Here is an 18,756-nt window from a genome sequence, read left to right as displayed (position 1 = left end):
TCCTGCCAAGTGACCAACAATGGAGGAACTCGGTGAACCCCATTTGATGCAAATCTGTGCATCATCACCGAGGCCTCCTTCACAAATTACACTTCTGAGCCACTGACCCATTCGCACAGGATTGTGGGATTATATTTGTATTTTTCAACATTTCTGGTAACAGGGACAAGGCACCAGGACAAAGAGAGTGCGACTACTCCATTGATAGCATCAATAAGTGTATCCGGGACATTGAGCAAGCTTCCCTAGCAGCAGTTGGACAGACCCTGCCCTGCAGAGATGATATCTCCATGGAAGTGAGTTCAAGTATCCCGTCAGCTCTATCTTTTGAGAGCGAAAGAACTTAATGGAATCTGTAGTCTTGTTGCTGTGACTTGCACTGTAATTTCCCCCTGCTGTAACTCAACCAGGCACTCCAGGAGCAGTTGACATCGTCTGTCCAAGAGATTGGGCATCTGATTGATCCCGTCTCCACCGTGGCCCGAGGAGAAGCTGCACAGCTCGGACACAAGGTATTGGAATGACCATATATCTTCTGGTCCCTGTCAGGATTTATAAAAAAAAAAAAAGGGGGGGGGGGGGGGGTAAAAAAGCTCTTTCTGTATGTCATCTGCGATGGGGTTCAAACTCATTGTTGCATTGATCTTTCTACACATGTTGTCACAGGTGACCCAGCTAGCCAGTTACTTTGATCCACTCATTGTGGCATCAGTGGGCCTGGCCTCCAAGCTGCATGATCACCAGCAGCAGATGACCATCTTGGACCAGACCAAGACCCTGTCCGAGTCCGCCCTGCAGATGCTCTATGCTGCCAAGGAAGGTGGCGGAAACCCAAAGGTAGGAAGTGTTCTATAATGTACATGTGGAGCAGACTTTTAATGAATTGATCATTCTCATTTCTCAATCAATATTCCTCTATCTGGTGTGAATCGTTTGCTTGTGTCCAAATGAGCGGACCTTATCGCCAGGATTTAGACCTGATTTTCTTGAGCTCAGTTAATGTTCAAATTGATTATACGATTTTAGTGCTTTATCTTCATTGCAGGGTATTATACTGTTAATCATTATAGACAAGAAATACTGAAATGACCTTGTGAGAAATGTATTTTATCTCATCAGAATGCCCGGCTGCCACTACTGTGTATAATTCTCCTCTTATTACAGCATTGTGATATATTACACGTCACTGTTTTATAACATGTAACCTTTGTTAAATATGAATATATTGAATTAAAGTTGCGGTGGTACAAGTCTTTAAAATCCCAGCCTGATGAAGTGTCCCTCTCGCGCACTGTAGGGACGCTCTGCAGAAGTTGTCAAGCTGATGAATTTCCTTCTGGCGAAACCAAGACTTTGTCGCAGAAGCGTTAATCAGCTGACTGTGTCCTCAGGCGTCCCACACCCACGATGCCATCTCCGAAGCAGCCCAGCTGATGAAGGAAGCTGTTGACGACATCATGGTCACCTTGAATGAGGCGGCCAGTGAGGGTGGCATGGTTGGCGGCATGGTGGAGTCCATCGCAGAGTCCATGGGCAGGGTGAGTGAGGGTGTGTTTTAAAGAAAAAGAAGAAAGAAACCAAATGCGCCACAATGTCCCAAGATGTCTTGTCAGGTAGTTTGAATGAAATCCAAGTTGACACATTTCCCTATCTTGTTTATCTTAAATGCAAGATGAGGAAGGAATAATTTCACTGTGGGTGTTCAGACACTGTGTCCTTGCCAGTGACTCTCATTAGTCCACTGGCTAACAAGCTGACAAACCACAACACACTGGTGATGTTAACTGCCAATCATCCTGCTCGGGGACCTGTCAGTGCGTTGACGTGCAGATAATAATTGTCAACCATCCACACATACTTGGACATAATACATTTGCCTCAAATGTAGATCTTAAATGTTATTGTCTCTCTGTTTCTGTGTGTTTTGTTATTTGAAATCCACAATGTAGATGTAGCATAATGAACATTAAAAAGTCATTACTATATTTCGTGAAGCACAATTTAATTTAGTGATTTACTTCTCAGTAAGAAGCTTACTTAAACAGTAAGCGGTACATTTATTGAAAAGTTGCATCTATAATATCTTTGTAGATTTCATGGTTTGCCATGTCATCTCACAAGGGGCACTTGGGGTACTAATTACCACCAGGTCGGCCAGGTTTTGCCCACAGGCCTTATGTTTTGGTGCTGATTGCCAATCGGTATCCTTTACTTTGCTGATCAAGAAAATTGTAAGCAAGATATGTACTGAACTGTATTATTTTCTTGACTGCACATATAAGTTATGTTAAAATGCATATTTTCTCAGCTTTTAGACTTCCAGTCAACTACATCCACCTTCCCTTGGATTAGTGTTTTTGAATAAAAATTAAGGAACAAGAAGCTTTTATTAACTTGAATAGCATTTTTCTAAGCAATTGGGCATAAAGTGTTTCTCGAAGTGTCTCGTTGAATCTTCATGCTGTTAGGTTACTCTTTTGAATAGGCTGTCTTATTACGTGATATTTTGGAAGACAGGAACACTTACTGCAAAATTACTTGGGTTAACTGTGTAATTACAAAAATTGCACTAATTGGCAAATCTTTTCAGCTGGATGAAGGAACACCGCCTGAACCTGAGGGCTCCTTCGTAGACTACCAGACCACCATGGTGAAGTTCTCCAAGGCCATTGCCATCACTGCACAAGAGATGGTGAGCAATCTAAAGCGTTGGAATAATTACTGCACTTCACTCCTGCCCATGTTTTCCATTGCAGCACCAATTTTCAAAGACAATGTTTGACAGTGGTGATGGAGAAAGATACATTTTTCCCTTCCGCTGATGATGTATGTCCTTTCTGCCACCAGATGACTAAGTCGGTGACCTGCCCTGAAGAGCTTGGTGGCCTTGCCTCTCAGGTGACAGTGGACTATGGACAGCTCGCTCACCAAGGACGCCTTGCTGCAGCCACTGCAGAGCCAGAGGAGGTGAGGGGCCACATTTTCTCTCTTCACAGATGTTGTTGGGAGGGAAAGAAGATCACATGAGTCTGAATCCATCATGCAATAATGTGTGGCCATTGTGCCTGTGAAATTGTCAGATTGCAATATCATCTTAGGTCTGCATTTAAATCAAAATGCTTGTGGATGTGTTCATTCACACATTGATCAGAGCAGATGTTTGCACTTCTTTTGATGCGATGCCTCTTCCTCAAGGCTGTGCCAGTTATGCGAGATCAAACAGAAATATATACCTCTCCAGCATGTCGGTCTTGGCGCCCACATACTCTTTACCTTTTTTGAGTTGTCCACAGTTCAAAAATGTGTGGAAATGTTGCTCTAATAAGTACATGGCTCTTATCAATATCTTGTGTGTAACTGGCTGTTGAAAACCCTGCTGGTTACCATAGCGACATTGTGCCTCTACAAGTCTAAAGGCCTATGGTGATGCTGGTAATGAAGTACCACCCACCCGTGAATTGCAGTCTGGAAATTAAAGGTGTAGTGCCAGCATTCCCTCTCTGAGGGTGCTTGAAATCATTTTTCATCCACCCTCTGGATAAGAGATATGCCAGTTTAGGAGATGATCACGATACTGTAGTGTTGGGACACAAACCAGAAGATGGATGCCGTGTAAGCAGACACCTGGTTTTGCTTTCAGGTTGGTTTCCAGATAAAGACACGGGTGCAAGAATTGGGCCATGGCTGTATCTACCTGGTCCAGAAGGCGGGAGCCTTGCAGCTCAGTCCCACTGACAGCTTCTCCAAGAGGGAGCTCATCGAGTGCGCCCGTGCAGTCACAGAGAAGGTAAGCTGTGTGGACGCCCACCGGTATAGCAACGTTTAAGTCGTACAGAAAGAATTGTATTTTGAATAGCAATGTTGTCATACTTTGCCCTATTTATTATTTGAAGATTAGGAACAAGCTCAATGCATCATTTGCATTTTTATTAACATGAATTTCTTGCAACTGGGAAAATAGCTGTTATGTCTGCTTTCCATATATGGCTATTTTTTTTTTAAATATTAAAGAAGAACTACTTGAAGCATGAGGAATGATTTGTTGTATTATAGGTGACCTGAGCTTTGTATTTATATTCTTAATTGCTTAATTTATTATTTTCTTTTTTTTTTGCTTTAAGTTGAGCTTCATTGATGAATAAGGATTTATTTCCTGGGGGATAGTTTTAGTGTCTCTCTTTTTTTTTTAGGTGGTAATTATTTGTGCTTTGCTGTATTAGTGTACCACTCATGAGAGCACGCTCTCCTGGCCACCCCTCACACTGTGCACTTAGCAATAATACTAATGACTCTGATGTTGTGACCCTGGCAGCTTGCAGCCATGCTGCTCACATATTTTCTCTCCACCCAGGGGCGATAATTTGATTCAGGGCTCATATCATACTTGAATAATTTGTATTCTCACTATCTCTGAAATGTGAAGCCAGTGCCTGTGCCTGTCTCATGAGGGATGAGCACACAGTCATTTTGAAGGGTGGTATGTGATTCAGGCTCATTGGTGTATCGGGATTTTACAGCAGACTCTAAATGGTTGCATGATTCACCCTATACAGTGAAATACAAATAATAATAAAAAGACACAGAAGGATATAAACAGTAATTGATGGACTTCCAATTGTATATTTATACTGCTATATTTCATTAAACCAATCACATCTGATGGAATCAATAAATGTCAAATTGTTTACTTTTATGAGAACATTTTTCACTGAAAAAGCTTTTACAGTCGATACAGTTGTGCTGCCCCACAATAACATGATATTAACAGATAAAGCACAACAGATCTGATTTGCACAATATTTGCACATATAAGACTGGATTGTGTCACTGTTTTTACCTCTGTGTATAGAGGCAAAGTCAAAATTTCTAATATTGCCCCTCGTATTAAAGCACAATGGTGTCAATCTCATTTTGGTCCAGATCGGATCAGTAAAATGACAGGTTAACAACCTTAAAATACCTATTTTTAGCGAACTCCAAATGTTCCCATTTGTTTTATAGCAAGTGAGTACAATGACGTGATGAAAAACTTTGCATTAATTTCAAAACTTTAAAAGAAAATGTATTACAGAGTAAAATAAGAGCCATTCTAATATCTTTAGTGTTGCTTTATCACTAAATACATTAGTATTTTGCATGATGTTTTTTCTAAGCTCACCCTCACACGTGGTTTTGATAGCAATGATGCTTCACAAACGGTAAGGTAGTGAACTTTCATTGCTGAAGCACTGCTTTCTCAGCTCAGGTCTCATTGTTGGTTTGTATTTGCTACAGTTGCGTCACAATCCTCAGTGTGTAAATCATTAACAGTAGTTTCATTAAATTAAAGTCAATATTCTTGTAATTTTAACACTTTTCAAAGCCGTCTCACCTGCTTTTACAGGCAGCTAAGCAAACACATTTATACAAAGAAACAATTGTTTTATCACTCCACCTGTCTAATGGAAAAACTGTTGTGTGAGTTTTCATTAACTCTACCCAAACAGATATCATGGTGTGAATTATTTGAGGTTATGTGGAGCACATGTACAAAATACCTATTGCAACCTGCTCGTAAATACCTGGAAACATAATTTCAAATTCGATGTGACGCTCTGAAAATATTTAAGGGCAGCAAAACAATACCTCTTTTGTCTAAAGCAAGATAATTGCTCATGAGAATGTGACTCACTGGAGGGAAGGATTCTGTGATTAGGAATTGTAAGCAGATGCTCAAACATTACAAAATCGGTTAAACATATTCAAACACATTCTCTATAAAAATGCAAATTGAAGAGTTTAAGAGAATCTGGTCAAAATGGGTTGGGTGCATTCTTTGATAAAGACCAAAACTGCTTTAATTTAGATTCCAGTGGACTACAGCAGAACCTCCAAAGAACAGACTTTCATAGATAATGAGTGACATTGTTAAAATGTTCATTGTTACTTACAGTATAATGGAGCGGAATAAAATGGGACAAATGGCTCATTATGACTATTTTTGATGCCGTTATTTAGGTTAAGTCTATGTTATTAAATACTGGTGTCGGTGTGATTTGTCTGCACACATGTCTCACAAACCTGTGGTACAATAAATCACCCTAACAAATTAAATAGAGTAAATAAAATCTGAGAGGCCACGGTTATTTTTGGCCATCTCACTCCCCTGCACATAATGTTGGAAGGGCTTCTCTGTCTAACTGAGTGATTCATATGTTCCAGGTGTCCTTGGTACTGTCTGCACTGCAAGCGGGCAACAAAGGCACCCAGGCCTGCATCACCGCAGCCAGCGCCGTTTCAGGAATTATCGCTGACCTGGACACCACCATCATGTTTGCCTCTGCGGGAACGCTGACCCCTGAGAATGAAGAGTCTTTTGCTGATCACAGGTGACATGGGCAACATGAGCAGAGATATGGTCTTAAATGAAACGTTTTCTTCAGAGATAATACGAAAAGAGCAATAATATCAGATGTTAAAAAAATAGGTTAGAGGTTTTTAGAGTACAATGGGGAAAAAAAAGTGCATATTATATTTACTGTGTTAAGATTTTTAGTAGCTAGAATGTTACTCTGCTTCTTGTGCTCCAGAGCTCCCTTTTTCTTTTGATGATTCACTCAGGGGGAAGTGCATTTTGGCAATAAAGCTGAATACTGAGATGCAATTCACGTAATGACTTAAAATTGAATATCGGTCCGACAAAGCAAACATTTTCCTGAGAGAGCACAGAGCCAGTCTGCTCTCATATTGCTGGTACTTGAATGAGAGAGCCGAGCAGATTGTGACCCGTGTGTGTGTGTATCTCATTCCTCAGGGAAAGCATCTTGAAGACGGCCAAGACGCTGGTGGAGGACACCAAGCTGCTTGTTGCTGGAGCTGCGTCCAGCCAGGAGAAACTGGCCCAGGCTGCTCAGTCTTCAGCCAAGACAATCACACAGCTCACTGAGGTGGTCAAACTGGGAGCAACCAGCATGGGCTCGGAGGACCCCGAGACGCAGGTGATGAAAACCTCACGGCGCTCACACACTAAAGACGGATCCTTTCCAGGTTCAGATGTTGAGCTGTGTTCTTTTTTATTTCAGCTTAAATACGCTCCTATTTCCTGTTATCTTAATGCTACTTTCTGTCGCCTAATCTTTCGAGGGACCCCATGTTAGATTCTCTATATAATTGAAGCTTCATCTGATACACACTATGTGTAAGCCTCTATCTCTGTCCTCCAATAACTCTGATGTATCATGACTAGGTGGGAGCGATAAGGACTGCGGTGTTAAATCCTCTCCCCGGGGAACAACTGATAAACCTATACTCTGACCATTGTGCCATATTGATTCTAACTTTATCTCCTCAGGTGGTTCTGATAAATGCGGTGCGGGATGTGGCCAAGGCTCTGGCCGAACTCATTGGTGCCACCAAATGTGCCGCCGGCAAACCAGCTGACGACCCGTCCATGTATCAGCTGAAGGGTGCCGCCAAGGTAAAAAAAAAAAAAAAAAACAGGTTGTGAAAAGCTATTGATTTTTGAAGTCATTTCGATTCATCATTCAGCACATGCTCCTTTACGCGATGCACCCAATAATATAGCACAAAGCTTTTTTTTTTTATTAGGATATGATGGGCGTTATCATGGCAGGGGAGGTCTTTTTTTTTTCTTCTTCTTCTTCTTAAGCTGTCTTATCACTGAGATACATCGCGTCCAAACATTTGTGTGAATAAGATAAGGGAATTGTGTACTTTACTGAGAGCGAGCTGTATCTATACAACTGTAGAGTAACACAGGTAGTATAGTCGTGTGCCTGCTATCATTTCGTGAAGCTCAGCCTTGTAATTCTTGAATCAAAAGATAGTGTGTGGGAATTATTTTCGCATTTGTACAGGGCAAGGAAGAAAGAGCACAATAGGAAAAAAAGATCTAAAATAAAACATTTAAAAAGTGTAATAATATATGCATTAAAAATTCATATTGGAACTATTAAGTCATAATGTTTGCCCCAAAGACTAAATCAGATAAAAGATGTCTGCCTGTGTCGACTACACAAACTGAAGAATCGCCATTTAAATTTTCTATATTTTTTTTATCACTCTCAGTTCTCACTGTTACAATGAATATTAATTACAAAATTATTCACACAAGCTCAAAATGCTTCATAATTAAAAACATTTTAAACAACCAAACTCTCAAAAACATGTGAAAAACAAAAACCTACTTAACAACTATAATATAAAATGGTAATTAAGTAAGATAATTCTTTAATAAAGAGGTTTTACATTTGCATTAATCAGTAACAGCGGTATGTTCTTGATTTTTGTCCTTAAAAAGCTTGGCCTGATGTTTTGACGTTTTGTTCCCAAGCCACAAAACCTTATACACCTTGATTGTACTGGATGATGCCCCTTTTTCCTTCAGAACTGACTTCATTCTTATTACCAATTCGATTGCTTAAGATGCTTCTAAGAGATTTACATTTGTATTGGCTGGATAGCATCACATGGTTGAGAAATGTTTTTCTACAGTGCTTCTCACAGAGAAGCATCAAAAATTGCTTTACACTCTATGCAAAACAAAACATAGAAGAGGGATTGACTTGACTAATAATGAGGACAAACAAAATGAAAGTGACAGCGTAATGTGACTGCACATTACAAAAACGTATACAGTTCATGTCTAAAGTATTGAGTCTTCAGCTGCTGCTTGAATAACTTCACAGAATTGGGTGACTTTCAGTCCTATAGTGTCTATCTCTACAGGTCTTTACACTACATGCATAGTACTGAGAACAATAGCGGTTACTGGACCTAAGATGGGGGCATGATGCTGGAGGCCACACACCTCATAGCAATGTTGTGGGTTTGAATATTGGCCAAGCCTTTCTATGTGTAATTTGCATGTTTTCCCCATGTTTTTTTTTTTTCTTCCATATTTACCCTGGACATAGACAAAGAAATGCATGGTGTGCTTGAATTCCCCATAGGTTTGATTTCTGGTATGCGAGCTTGTCTCACTGTGTTTGTCCTGTGATGGGCTGGTGACCTTTCCAGATTGTACTCAGCCTCTGACTACAGTTAGCTGGGATTGTCTCCACCCCCCACTGCCCTGAGGATTAAGCAGTATTGAGGATGGAAAGATGAATGAATGAATGGCTTAAGAAGCTGGACAAATGCATGGGGAGCCCTGTTCTCCGTCGAAGGTCTGGTGTCTTTGAAGGCCATTCTAGAAAAGTTGACTCATTTTCGTTTTAGAAAAAAATATAATTTCATCTTTACAACATGAGGCGTTAGCTTGCTGGATGTTGTCATAACAAGACAACACACTATGATAGTACAATTGTGATCAATGTCAATAAGCTGTATGAATTTAAACAACTTTCAGTTCATAATAATGGACACAAAAATTGCCCCCCCCCCCAAAAAAAAAAGAATCAGACAAGCTATAATCTGTTATTAATTTCTGTGCAAATTCCTTCAATTTCCAGACACTGAGCGTCACCTTCTTTCCAGTTTGAAATAGTTTTGTGCCCAGTGAATGTTCAAGCTACTGTATTTAAGCCAATGAGAAGGTTACACATTTGCACCAGCCCACCAAGGCTCTTAAGTTGGATAAAATGGTATGGAAGATAGATGGATTGATTTGTCTTACATTTTATTGCCAGTCAGTGTCCATATATTTACTTACCATTCAAACATACCACAGATGGCTTCTCAAACTGTTGCCAAGAGTTTTCTTTTGTTTTTTCCATCCAATCGGAATGAGGCCCACCCATGGACTGTTATGTTGACAGATTGTTTCTGTTCTCCCAACATATGGTGACCCCCAAATGGGACTCTCTCAAACCCTTGGTGATCATATTTCTCAAATTCCAAGCCCAATAATGTACACTTTGTTGAGAGCAGCACGGGCAGAACACGACACGTCAAAACCACTTGGAGAAATATGAAGAGATTTCTTCTCATCCCAATTGACAATCATTGAATAGTGACCACGAACAAATTAGTGTGTATAAGTCTCACTTTCTCTTTTCTTTCCTCCATGGCAAACTTGTCAGTGCATATACCTTTCAAACCATCATCCATTGTGAGGAAATTAGTACTGGGGAAAGAACTCAAAATAGTTTATTAATATGTTTCTTGCCAAAGAGAAAGAGTGCCATCTCCTGGTTGAGCAGAATCATATCATTGCTCCCTTTCTGACAGGTCATGGTGACCAACGTCACATCGCTTCTAAAAACAGTGAAGGCAGTTGAGGATGAAGCCACTCGTGGGACGAGGGCTCTGGAGGCTACCATTGAGTGCATCAAGCAGGAGCTAACGGTAAGAGCACCTGACAGGCCAAATCTTGTCTTTGTGCTTTGTGGGGGACTCCAGTGATTAACCGCAGCTTCTCTGCAAAGCTGATTCAAAAAGGGTCAGGAATATCTGTGTCTATTCTCAACAAAACAGGTCAGCTTTTTGTTCTTTTTCCCTTTATTATCTGTCCAGCTCCATTCCTCCTCCCTTCCTCTCAGCCCCTCAGCAGGTTTCCCACAGCTCTTATCAGGGCCTGAGTAGCAGACACAGCCAAATGGAGAAAGGAAAATTATTTCAAGAGCTCGTTTCTTCCCCTTTTTCTGGTCACTTACTGTTGTTTTCTTCAGAAAAACTCAAAAACTGGAGTTGCACCCTAAGCTAATGATACAACAGTCTATGTCAACGCTTCCTGCCCACCTTGGCTTGTTTATCCAGCCGTACATTGTTTATGCACTCTTCTTATTTCCCCTCTTATTCCCATTGAACAAACTGTGTTTGTGTGTCGTCATCCTCATGTCAGGTGTTCCAGTCCAGGGACGTCCCAGACAAGTCCACCTCACCCGAGGAGTTCACCCGCATGACAAAGGGCATCACCCTAGCAACGGCCAAGGCAGTGGCCGCGGGAAACTCGGCTCAGCAGGAAGATGTGATTGCCACTGCCAACCTGAGCCGCAAAGCCATCACTGATATGCTTACTACCTGCAAGGTGCTAATCCACCTCACTCTGCCAAACCGGGCCTCACACAAACGGCACCAGACTGCCAGGAAACATGTGATCTCAGCCTGCTGGGAGCAGATGATGAAGAGTCTCGTCTCCTTCTTGGCTGCTCCCGCTGGTAGTGACTGAGTCACTTTTCGAAGTTGTGCAGTGAAGCATCAATCAGGATGTCCTTCAACAGCTGCTGAGCACTTGGAACAAAACAAGATAGTCACCAGAGAATTGTTAGCTGTGTTTTTTTTTTTCATTCAGGACATTTCAAAAAAACACAAATGATGAGGTTCTGATGAATGATGAGTTCTTTCTTGCCATACATGATATCCATGACTGGAAATGCATGTCCAGAAGTAAAATAATATGATAACACTGACTTTACCCTTTTAACTTGTACTTCAAAGCCTTGTGAAATAAGTCACTATTCCACTGGGGGTCATTTTATGTTTGGTATAAAATTTCACATATACTATCTTTTTCTTACGCTTCCAGCAAGCTGCACACCACCCTGAAGTGGGTGAAGAACTGAGGAACAAAGCTCTGCAGTATGGCTCTGAGTGCACCGCCGGATACATCAACCTCCTGGAGCAAGTGCTGCAGGTTTGGAAAGAAGCAGTCACATGTCTGATGATGGAAGTGTGTGTCTGTGTATCTTGCGCTATGGATGAGTGGGTTGTGATCTTTACAATTGCCTACTGTGTTTTGGCACATCTTATATACGAGAGTAAATCTTCCTTAAGCGTGACTAATCATCCAGAGCTTCATGCCACATATCACATCTCCACAATCGTCACAATTCAGCTAAGAACTGGAGGAAAGACGTGTGATCTTTTCCAACATGAACATCAGGAATCAATACTGTAAAGTTCCTTCTCTGTCTATAATTTAACAAATAACTGAAGAAGTGTCAGTCTGTGAATGTCACTGTATATAGTGCGTCATAGAATGAGATTGATTATTGCCGTTTCTTTTAATTTGTTCATGGAAATTATTAAAACATGCAAGAATGTACTGTTTCGTGTTTGTCTGTTTTTTCTGCTCGCATCTGAGTGTATACATGTCGATGCTCTTGTGTTTTCAGGTGCTGCAGAGACCCACACCGGAGCAGAAGCAGCAGCTGGCTGTACACTCCAAGCATGTGGCAGCGTGTGTGACAGAGCTCGTCCAGACAGCTGAGGCCATGAAAGGTGAGGCCACACACATTGTTGATCCCACAACATGCACAAGCTACGGTCAAAAGCCTTAATCACACATATCCTAATTTCAGACTCGTAACAAGATTTCATAAATGACATAACACATGAAAGCTGTGGATGTTTTACTCTTCAAGTATGAATGAAGCTGTGTGGAAAAAATATGATGCAATAGGAGGTTCCTTTGCCATTGTATTAACTTTTCTTTTTTATAATTTATACTTAACTGAATATATTACAAATGAAAATGATCTTTCAGTGATGTTGCATCAATGATGCCACTTTAGGAAATACGTATTATTTTGTCCTCTTGTTTAAATAAAAAGAGGGACTATAATTAAAAGTGGCACAGAGGAAGAGTATGGTAATACAGCACAAATGTCACCACAAAAAATGTTCACATCCCAATAGATATACATATAGTAAATGTTACTGTAGCATCATTTGCACAAAATGCACAGTTTCATGATGATAAGCAAATCACAAAATGACTTTACTGTTTGTGTGAGGTAAATTCCATGCATGTAGTTTTTGAAGCTGTCGGGGTTTTTGAGAGACTGAATTTAACAAACTGTCATCTGACTACCACAATAAGACATTAAAGGCTCTGCCGTGTAAAAGTGGCACAGCTGCAAAAGTACATGGAGCCCCATGAGGAACCAACCCAATTTGATAAAATGTAAAAAACCATGACAGGATTGTGGAGATGTTAGAGATTAGTCAAAGGAGCCTTAATCCTCTTTTGCACGGAAAATATCATCGTGGCGTTGAGTCAGGCCACCAAACCTGTCTGCGTCCCTAATAAAGATGGGTCATGAAAATCACTTTAGAATATGAAATCATAGCAGAGAGGGATTGCTGTGCAGAGTGCTCTAAATTAAGCCCTGTAGCTCAGCTATGACACAAACACACAATACAGTGATTCCTCGAGACGCTGCACTACTGCATCTGACAGCAGTAATAGATTGTGTTTGGATGAGAATTAGATTTCAGTGTATGGTCCGGGACACAGCGGGGCTATCCACTTCAACTCTCTAATGTCCCATGTGCTTTCTCCCTCTCTCCACTCTGCTCTTTTCCTTGCTGGCTCAGATGGAGGTAAGTGAGCTTTGGTGTGTTTTGTTTCTCCAGATCACCTTTCACGGAGTCAGAAGGGGTAGAGAGTAAACGGCTCGGGGTGGGGGTGCAGAACAGATTTCCCCAGAGCTCAACATAATCTATGAAAACATGGTTCCATCTGCTTTACCAAGCTGTTCCCAAACAGCTTCGTTTTACGGGCACTTAAAAACCTATAAAAAAAAGGCAATGATCCATCAAATACGCATTTCGTCTAACTTTAGTTTATCTTACTTACCTTTGAAACATTGCCGTCACACTGCCAACAATTCGCTTGTGAAGAAAGCTAAGATTTAGTGTCTCTGTTATACATGAATGATGAGGAGTGCACGAAAATAAACACGTTTGAGACATGACACGGACCTTTTCCTACACAATGCAGCATGTTATCGCCAGATTGGTTGTGCTCCTCTCTTTCGGTGAGTCTGTGATAATCATCCTGTGATAATGCGTCTCTCTGGACGATTGTTCTTCTTTTCCAGGTTCAGATTGCGTGGACCCTGAAGACCCCACAGTCATCGCTGAGACTGAGCTGCTCGGAGCAGCAGCATCCATTGAAGCCGCAGCCAAGAAACTAGAGCAGCTGAAACCCAGGGCCAAACCCAAGGTATAAGCGCCCGGTGCAACCCTTTACACCCACACAAACCCACGCACTGCTTTTGGCCACTAATCAGCAGGGAGACGTGGGGTGTAGGTAGGAGACGGCGACACGGTCTTTGAAGTAACTGACTTGTTCCAGTAACTGGGCTGCTATCATGATATCATCAAAGGAGAAAATAAGTCTCTCACACACACACACACACACACACACACACACACACACACACACACACACACACACACACACACACACACACACACACACACACACACACACACACACACACACACACAGACACACACAGACACACACACACACACACACACACACACACACACACACACACACACACACACACACAGACACACACACACACACACACACACACACACACACACACACACACACACACACACACACACACACACACAATGTTGACTCAGACAGCTGGTCCAGTGAGCTAACATGCAAAACTTTCTTCAAAGGTACTTTCTATCGTGGGTTACGCTGCCAGGAGATGCATTTACACTGCTGGTACTTCAAGCTTATGTTGGATTGAGTTCAAATGTTTGAGGAGCTGTTGTGACCCTTTGTAAAAGAGAGGTTCTTTGTCTTGTTGAACTTGTATTCCTTTGTTTATTGCAGTGTTTCTCAATTCCAAACTAAACTGAGGAGGCTGTTTCAGCCTGTTACTCACCCTTACCAACGCCACACACATGCTGCGGTATTGTCTAAGACAACAGAACAACTTTAATGCATTGTATGCCAAGAACAGCAGGAATAAGTGATATACGATGGAGAGATTTTACGTTGTTCTGTGTGCAATACAAAGTTGTGTTTGTGGTGTTCTCTGCATGATCATGTTTGTGTTTCTGTCTCTGGAGACTGGATAGTTGGATGTTGGTGCTCTTCCTTCCGTTTGTTTAGTGCTTTCTTTGTTTTATGTACACGTGAATCCCTCCCCACACACACACCTTCCTCTGTTTAAGAGTATATATTCAGGTTACCCCAGTTTTGAGAAAGATCATATAATGCTCTGTCTCATACTATAATTCCATAGCTACAGACTGCATTTATGAGGATCTTTGTGTTTATGAAAGGGGATTAGTGGGTGAAAGGCTTTTTCTCTTTAGATGTCAGTGTCTCCCTCTAGTGATCTGTAAGGAAGCAACCCCCACATTTTAAACAAGAAATATCTCAGTAATTCACTTTTATTTCAGACTATACCATACAATTGCACATATTCTGGAAGCATTCTTAAAAATCCACACCACAACATAATCAGAGAGCACACCTTAATCTTCAGATTGAAATGGTGCCTTAAAGCAAGTAGGACCTCGGTGAGTTGGGTTTGCAAAGCTTACTTTTTTTGTTAGGAGCATTTATGCAACAACTCACAAGTTGCCTCACAAAAACAATAGATACATGTACCATCTCCAGTATAAGCCTATTTATATAATACTTCCATTTTGGCATAGCTGGAATAATGACATCTGGAGGTTTTTTACTATTATTATTACATAGTAAAATAAAAATGCAATTTTTCATGCTGAGGAGAAAGGCTGTCATATTGAGCAACATCACATTACCTTGTCAGAGTTCTCAGACACTTCTACCTTTCCAAATGGGAAATCCCCAGTTCCCAGCTTTCAGATGTATTATTTGTACTGGGAGGTGGGACTGCCCAGTGTTTCATAAACACACCATAGTCATGTTATTTCTGCGCACAGTAACTATTTATGTAAACCATAAAGTCCCCAAAGATTAAACTGATGCCCTGCAATATAGAATAGATATTTTTGAACTACAGTATTTTTCTTGTTTGCCGAGACGAACAAAACAGACCCATGAAAGTACCACGTTGAAGGTTTTTGTATTTTTGTATTTAAATCGATGTTAAAGTCCGATATATTTCTCTTTAAAACAGCCTGGATGTCCCTTCTCCCACCTCTCTCTTCCCTGTCCTCTCTGCTCCTTCATCTCTCCCACCCTATAAGGAGTGAGGGCTCTCCTGCTCCCAGCATGTTTATTCGCCACCCCCTTACCCCCTACCCCCCACACCCCCCGAGTCATTGTAGACCTGGAAGCCTTCTCTGCAGGGCTCTGTCTGATATGTTTGATATATTAGGTTGTTATTTAGTCCAACTATATATCAAACATATTCCTACAGTGTCCCGCCCTGTCTCCAGCCACGTGTACCTTATGTGTTTATGAAGGTCTGTGGTCAATCACATGATGTTGACTGCAAATGCAGAGATGGCCATTTGTTAAATGTCCCTGAACTGATGCCCTCTTATTTTCCATGCTGCTTTTTTTCCACTGAATGTGGGAACAAGCCTACATATCTTGCGGCTGCTCTGCTGTCATTAAATATTTAGAAAAATTTTTCACTTGATTTTTGCTTTGCGTGCAAATAAAGTAAAGCTTTGTAGGTTGCGTTGCATTGTAATGCCATTGCCACTGTCAAAGACACTAAGGCCGTGTTTCCATGTGTTTATGTGGGATGTTGCATGTTTTATGAAGCTGTTTTGAGAGATTACAGTATGCAATTTCAAAACTAGCACACAGTGGATATTTTTTTTGTGTGTTAGAAAAGACATGCATATGTTCCATTACTTTTAGGGCTATCAAAAAAAAACAATAAATAAAAACCCAATTTCACGTTTGTCCCTCCGGACTTTTCAGAGCATTGTACATTAAATTTTGAATGCATTTCACCATGTTTCCTGCTTTTTAGTTCTAAGTTAACATGTCGCTTCCCTTCCAGCAGGCAGATGAGACGCTGGACTTTGAGGAGCAGATCTTAGAAGCAGCAAAGTCCATTGCTGCAGCGACAAGTGCACTTGTTAAATCTGCATCTGCAGCTCAGAGAGAACTGGTGGCACAAGGAAAGGTTAGTGACACTCCTTAAGACATCGAATCACTCCCTACAGGTAATAGTAAGCACATTGCAATACAATGTTGGCTACTTTGCTATGAACTCTACAATAGGTGGGATCAAATCTGGCAAATGCGGTGGATGATGGTCAGTGGTCACAAGGCCTCATATCAGCTGTAAGTTCCAAAGCAAAATTACTCCTTTTAATTGTTAATGGTATTAAAACAATCTGGAAAAAAAACAAAAAACTATCTGAATGTGTTGCTTGCCACAGGCACGTATGGTTGCAGCAGCCACTAGTAACCTGTGCGAGGCAGCCAATGCTTCAGTGCAGGGCCACGCCAGTGAGGAGAAGCTCATCTCTTCAGCCAAACAGGTCGCAGCCTCCACAGCTCAGCTGCTGGTGGCCTGCAAGGTGAAAGCAGACCAGGACTCTGAAGCCATGAGGAGACTACAGGTAACACTGAGCCAGTTTCAGTTCCTGCAGAATAAATTTGAACTGTGTGTATACTAAATTCAAGAATATCCCTTCCAAAGGCTGCTGGAAATGCAGTGAAGCGAGCATCAGACAACCTGGTCAAGGCCGCTCAGAAAGCCGCGTTTGACAAGACCGAGGACGACAGCGTCGTGGTGAAGACCAAATTCGTTGGCGGTATAGCTCAGGTGAGAGAAAATCCTGGTATGAATATACGTGTGAAGCTAGAAGAAGCTTATTCTTGGGATGTGATGTGCCCTTTTCACTGATTTGTTAGTTGATGTTTGCACCCTTTGCTGCTATTATGAAATGTCACGGTTGTTTTTCCGAAGCCGTCACAAGCTGTTGTAGATAAACATCCAATCAGTTTGGTTTCAAAGCAGTGAGCGCAGTTGGCTATGAATCCAAAGCTGTAAAACATCACATCTTTTGAAGACTCTTTGTGTATCTCTGTCACAGAACAGAATTTGATTCTTTGTCATCAGAAAAAAAAAAGAAATATCAGCAGTTATGAATGAGTGTTTTGCGGGATGTTTTCATCCAGGCTTTTTCTCTCTGTCAGTTCTGCAACCAGTGAGACTTCATCCTGTCACTTTTTCTCATCAATGATGCTCGCTGTGTGATTGATTCCTGATTGTTGTCACTATGTGGGGAATTTGGGACAGATTGTTTCCTTTACCACTTCAGGCAGTTTTACACTATTTGCAGTTGTCATGGTAGTTTCCTCCATAATGCGCTCCTTTATTAATAGTTCTCTGTTCAATCCAATAACATACGGAGGTCTACAATGTACAATTAATTCATGCATTCAGGAAGAAGAATCTAAGTAAAATAAATAGTTATGAAGGTTTTCAGTGAGGTATCACAGATGAAATCTTAGATATATTTATGACACTAAGAAAACCACAGCTGTTAACTTAATAGCAACTATTGTTACTTTCTGTAATACTTAAATGCTTAGTCTGTATACACTTCCATATATTCTGCCTGGAGTTAAGAAGCTCCACACATGTGAAACTTCACTTGGTGCATATCAAGCAGTCCAGAGGAATTGGATGGTGAAGAGTGGAAGGGACCGTTTCTGTCAGCTGTTCTCATTTTCTCAGATCATCGCAGCTCAGGAAGAGATGCTGAGAAAAGAGCGGGAGCTGGAAGAAGCTCGGAAGAAACTGGCTCAGATCCGACAGCAGCAGTACAAGTTCCTGCCCAGTGAGCTGAGGGAGGATGAGGGCTGATTGGCTGAGCCGATAGGATGCGCGCTGTGGTGATGAGACCTTCTTGTCAGGAGCAGATATTGCCGATATACTATTGGCTGCTTAACTCTTGTATAACAGAGGATGAAACAGCACTTGAAACAGGCCTGTTTGCTGAGCAAAACAAGTGCCTGCGCCCTGTAGTGTGTGTGTGTGTGTGTGTGTGTGTGTGTGTGTGTGTGTGTGTGTGTGTGTGTGTGTGTGTGTGTGTGTGTGTGTGTGTGTGTGTGTGTGTGTGTGTGTGTGTGTGTGTGTGTGTGTGTGT

General features: G+C 41.4%; 1 protein-coding gene across 1 annotated transcript in view; it reads left to right on the top strand.

Moving 5' to 3' along the window:
* tln2b (talin 2b) overlaps window positions 1-18,473 on the top strand; it is a gene marked incomplete at both ends in the record, with an annotated part of 54,574 nt that extends 36,101 nt beyond the window's left edge. Inside the window, 20 exons of the mRNA XM_080505439.1 lie at window positions 164-296; window positions 411-512; window positions 667-837; window positions 1,392-1,538; window positions 2,591-2,692; window positions 2,848-2,967; window positions 3,641-3,787; window positions 6,202-6,368; window positions 6,794-6,977; window positions 7,331-7,456; window positions 10,171-10,287; window positions 10,784-10,969; window positions 11,468-11,575; window positions 12,057-12,162; window positions 13,767-13,891; window positions 16,653-16,778; window positions 16,877-16,939; window positions 17,038-17,220; window positions 17,301-17,426; window positions 18,345-18,473. Of these exons, the coding sequence (XP_080361565.1) occupies window positions 164-296; window positions 411-512; window positions 667-837; window positions 1,392-1,538; window positions 2,591-2,692; window positions 2,848-2,967; window positions 3,641-3,787; window positions 6,202-6,368; window positions 6,794-6,977; window positions 7,331-7,456; window positions 10,171-10,287; window positions 10,784-10,969; window positions 11,468-11,575; window positions 12,057-12,162; window positions 13,767-13,891; window positions 16,653-16,778; window positions 16,877-16,939; window positions 17,038-17,220; window positions 17,301-17,426; window positions 18,345-18,473 (2,668 nt within the window). The remainder of the gene's footprint in view (window positions 1-163; window positions 297-410; window positions 513-666; window positions 838-1,391; window positions 1,539-2,590; window positions 2,693-2,847; window positions 2,968-3,640; window positions 3,788-6,201; window positions 6,369-6,793; window positions 6,978-7,330; window positions 7,457-10,170; window positions 10,288-10,783; window positions 10,970-11,467; window positions 11,576-12,056; window positions 12,163-13,766; window positions 13,892-16,652; window positions 16,779-16,876; window positions 16,940-17,037; window positions 17,221-17,300; window positions 17,427-18,344) is intronic.
* Window positions 18,474-18,756: the final 283 nt, after the last annotated feature.

Source organism: Blennius ocellaris (assembly GCF_963422515.1).
Source record: "Blennius ocellaris genome assembly, chromosome: 11".
NCBI lineage: Eukaryota > Metazoa > Chordata > Actinopteri > Blenniiformes > Blenniidae > Blennius > Blennius ocellaris.
The sequence above is the reverse complement of the archived record's forward strand: the minus strand, read 5'-3'. Positions and strand labels throughout refer to the sequence as shown.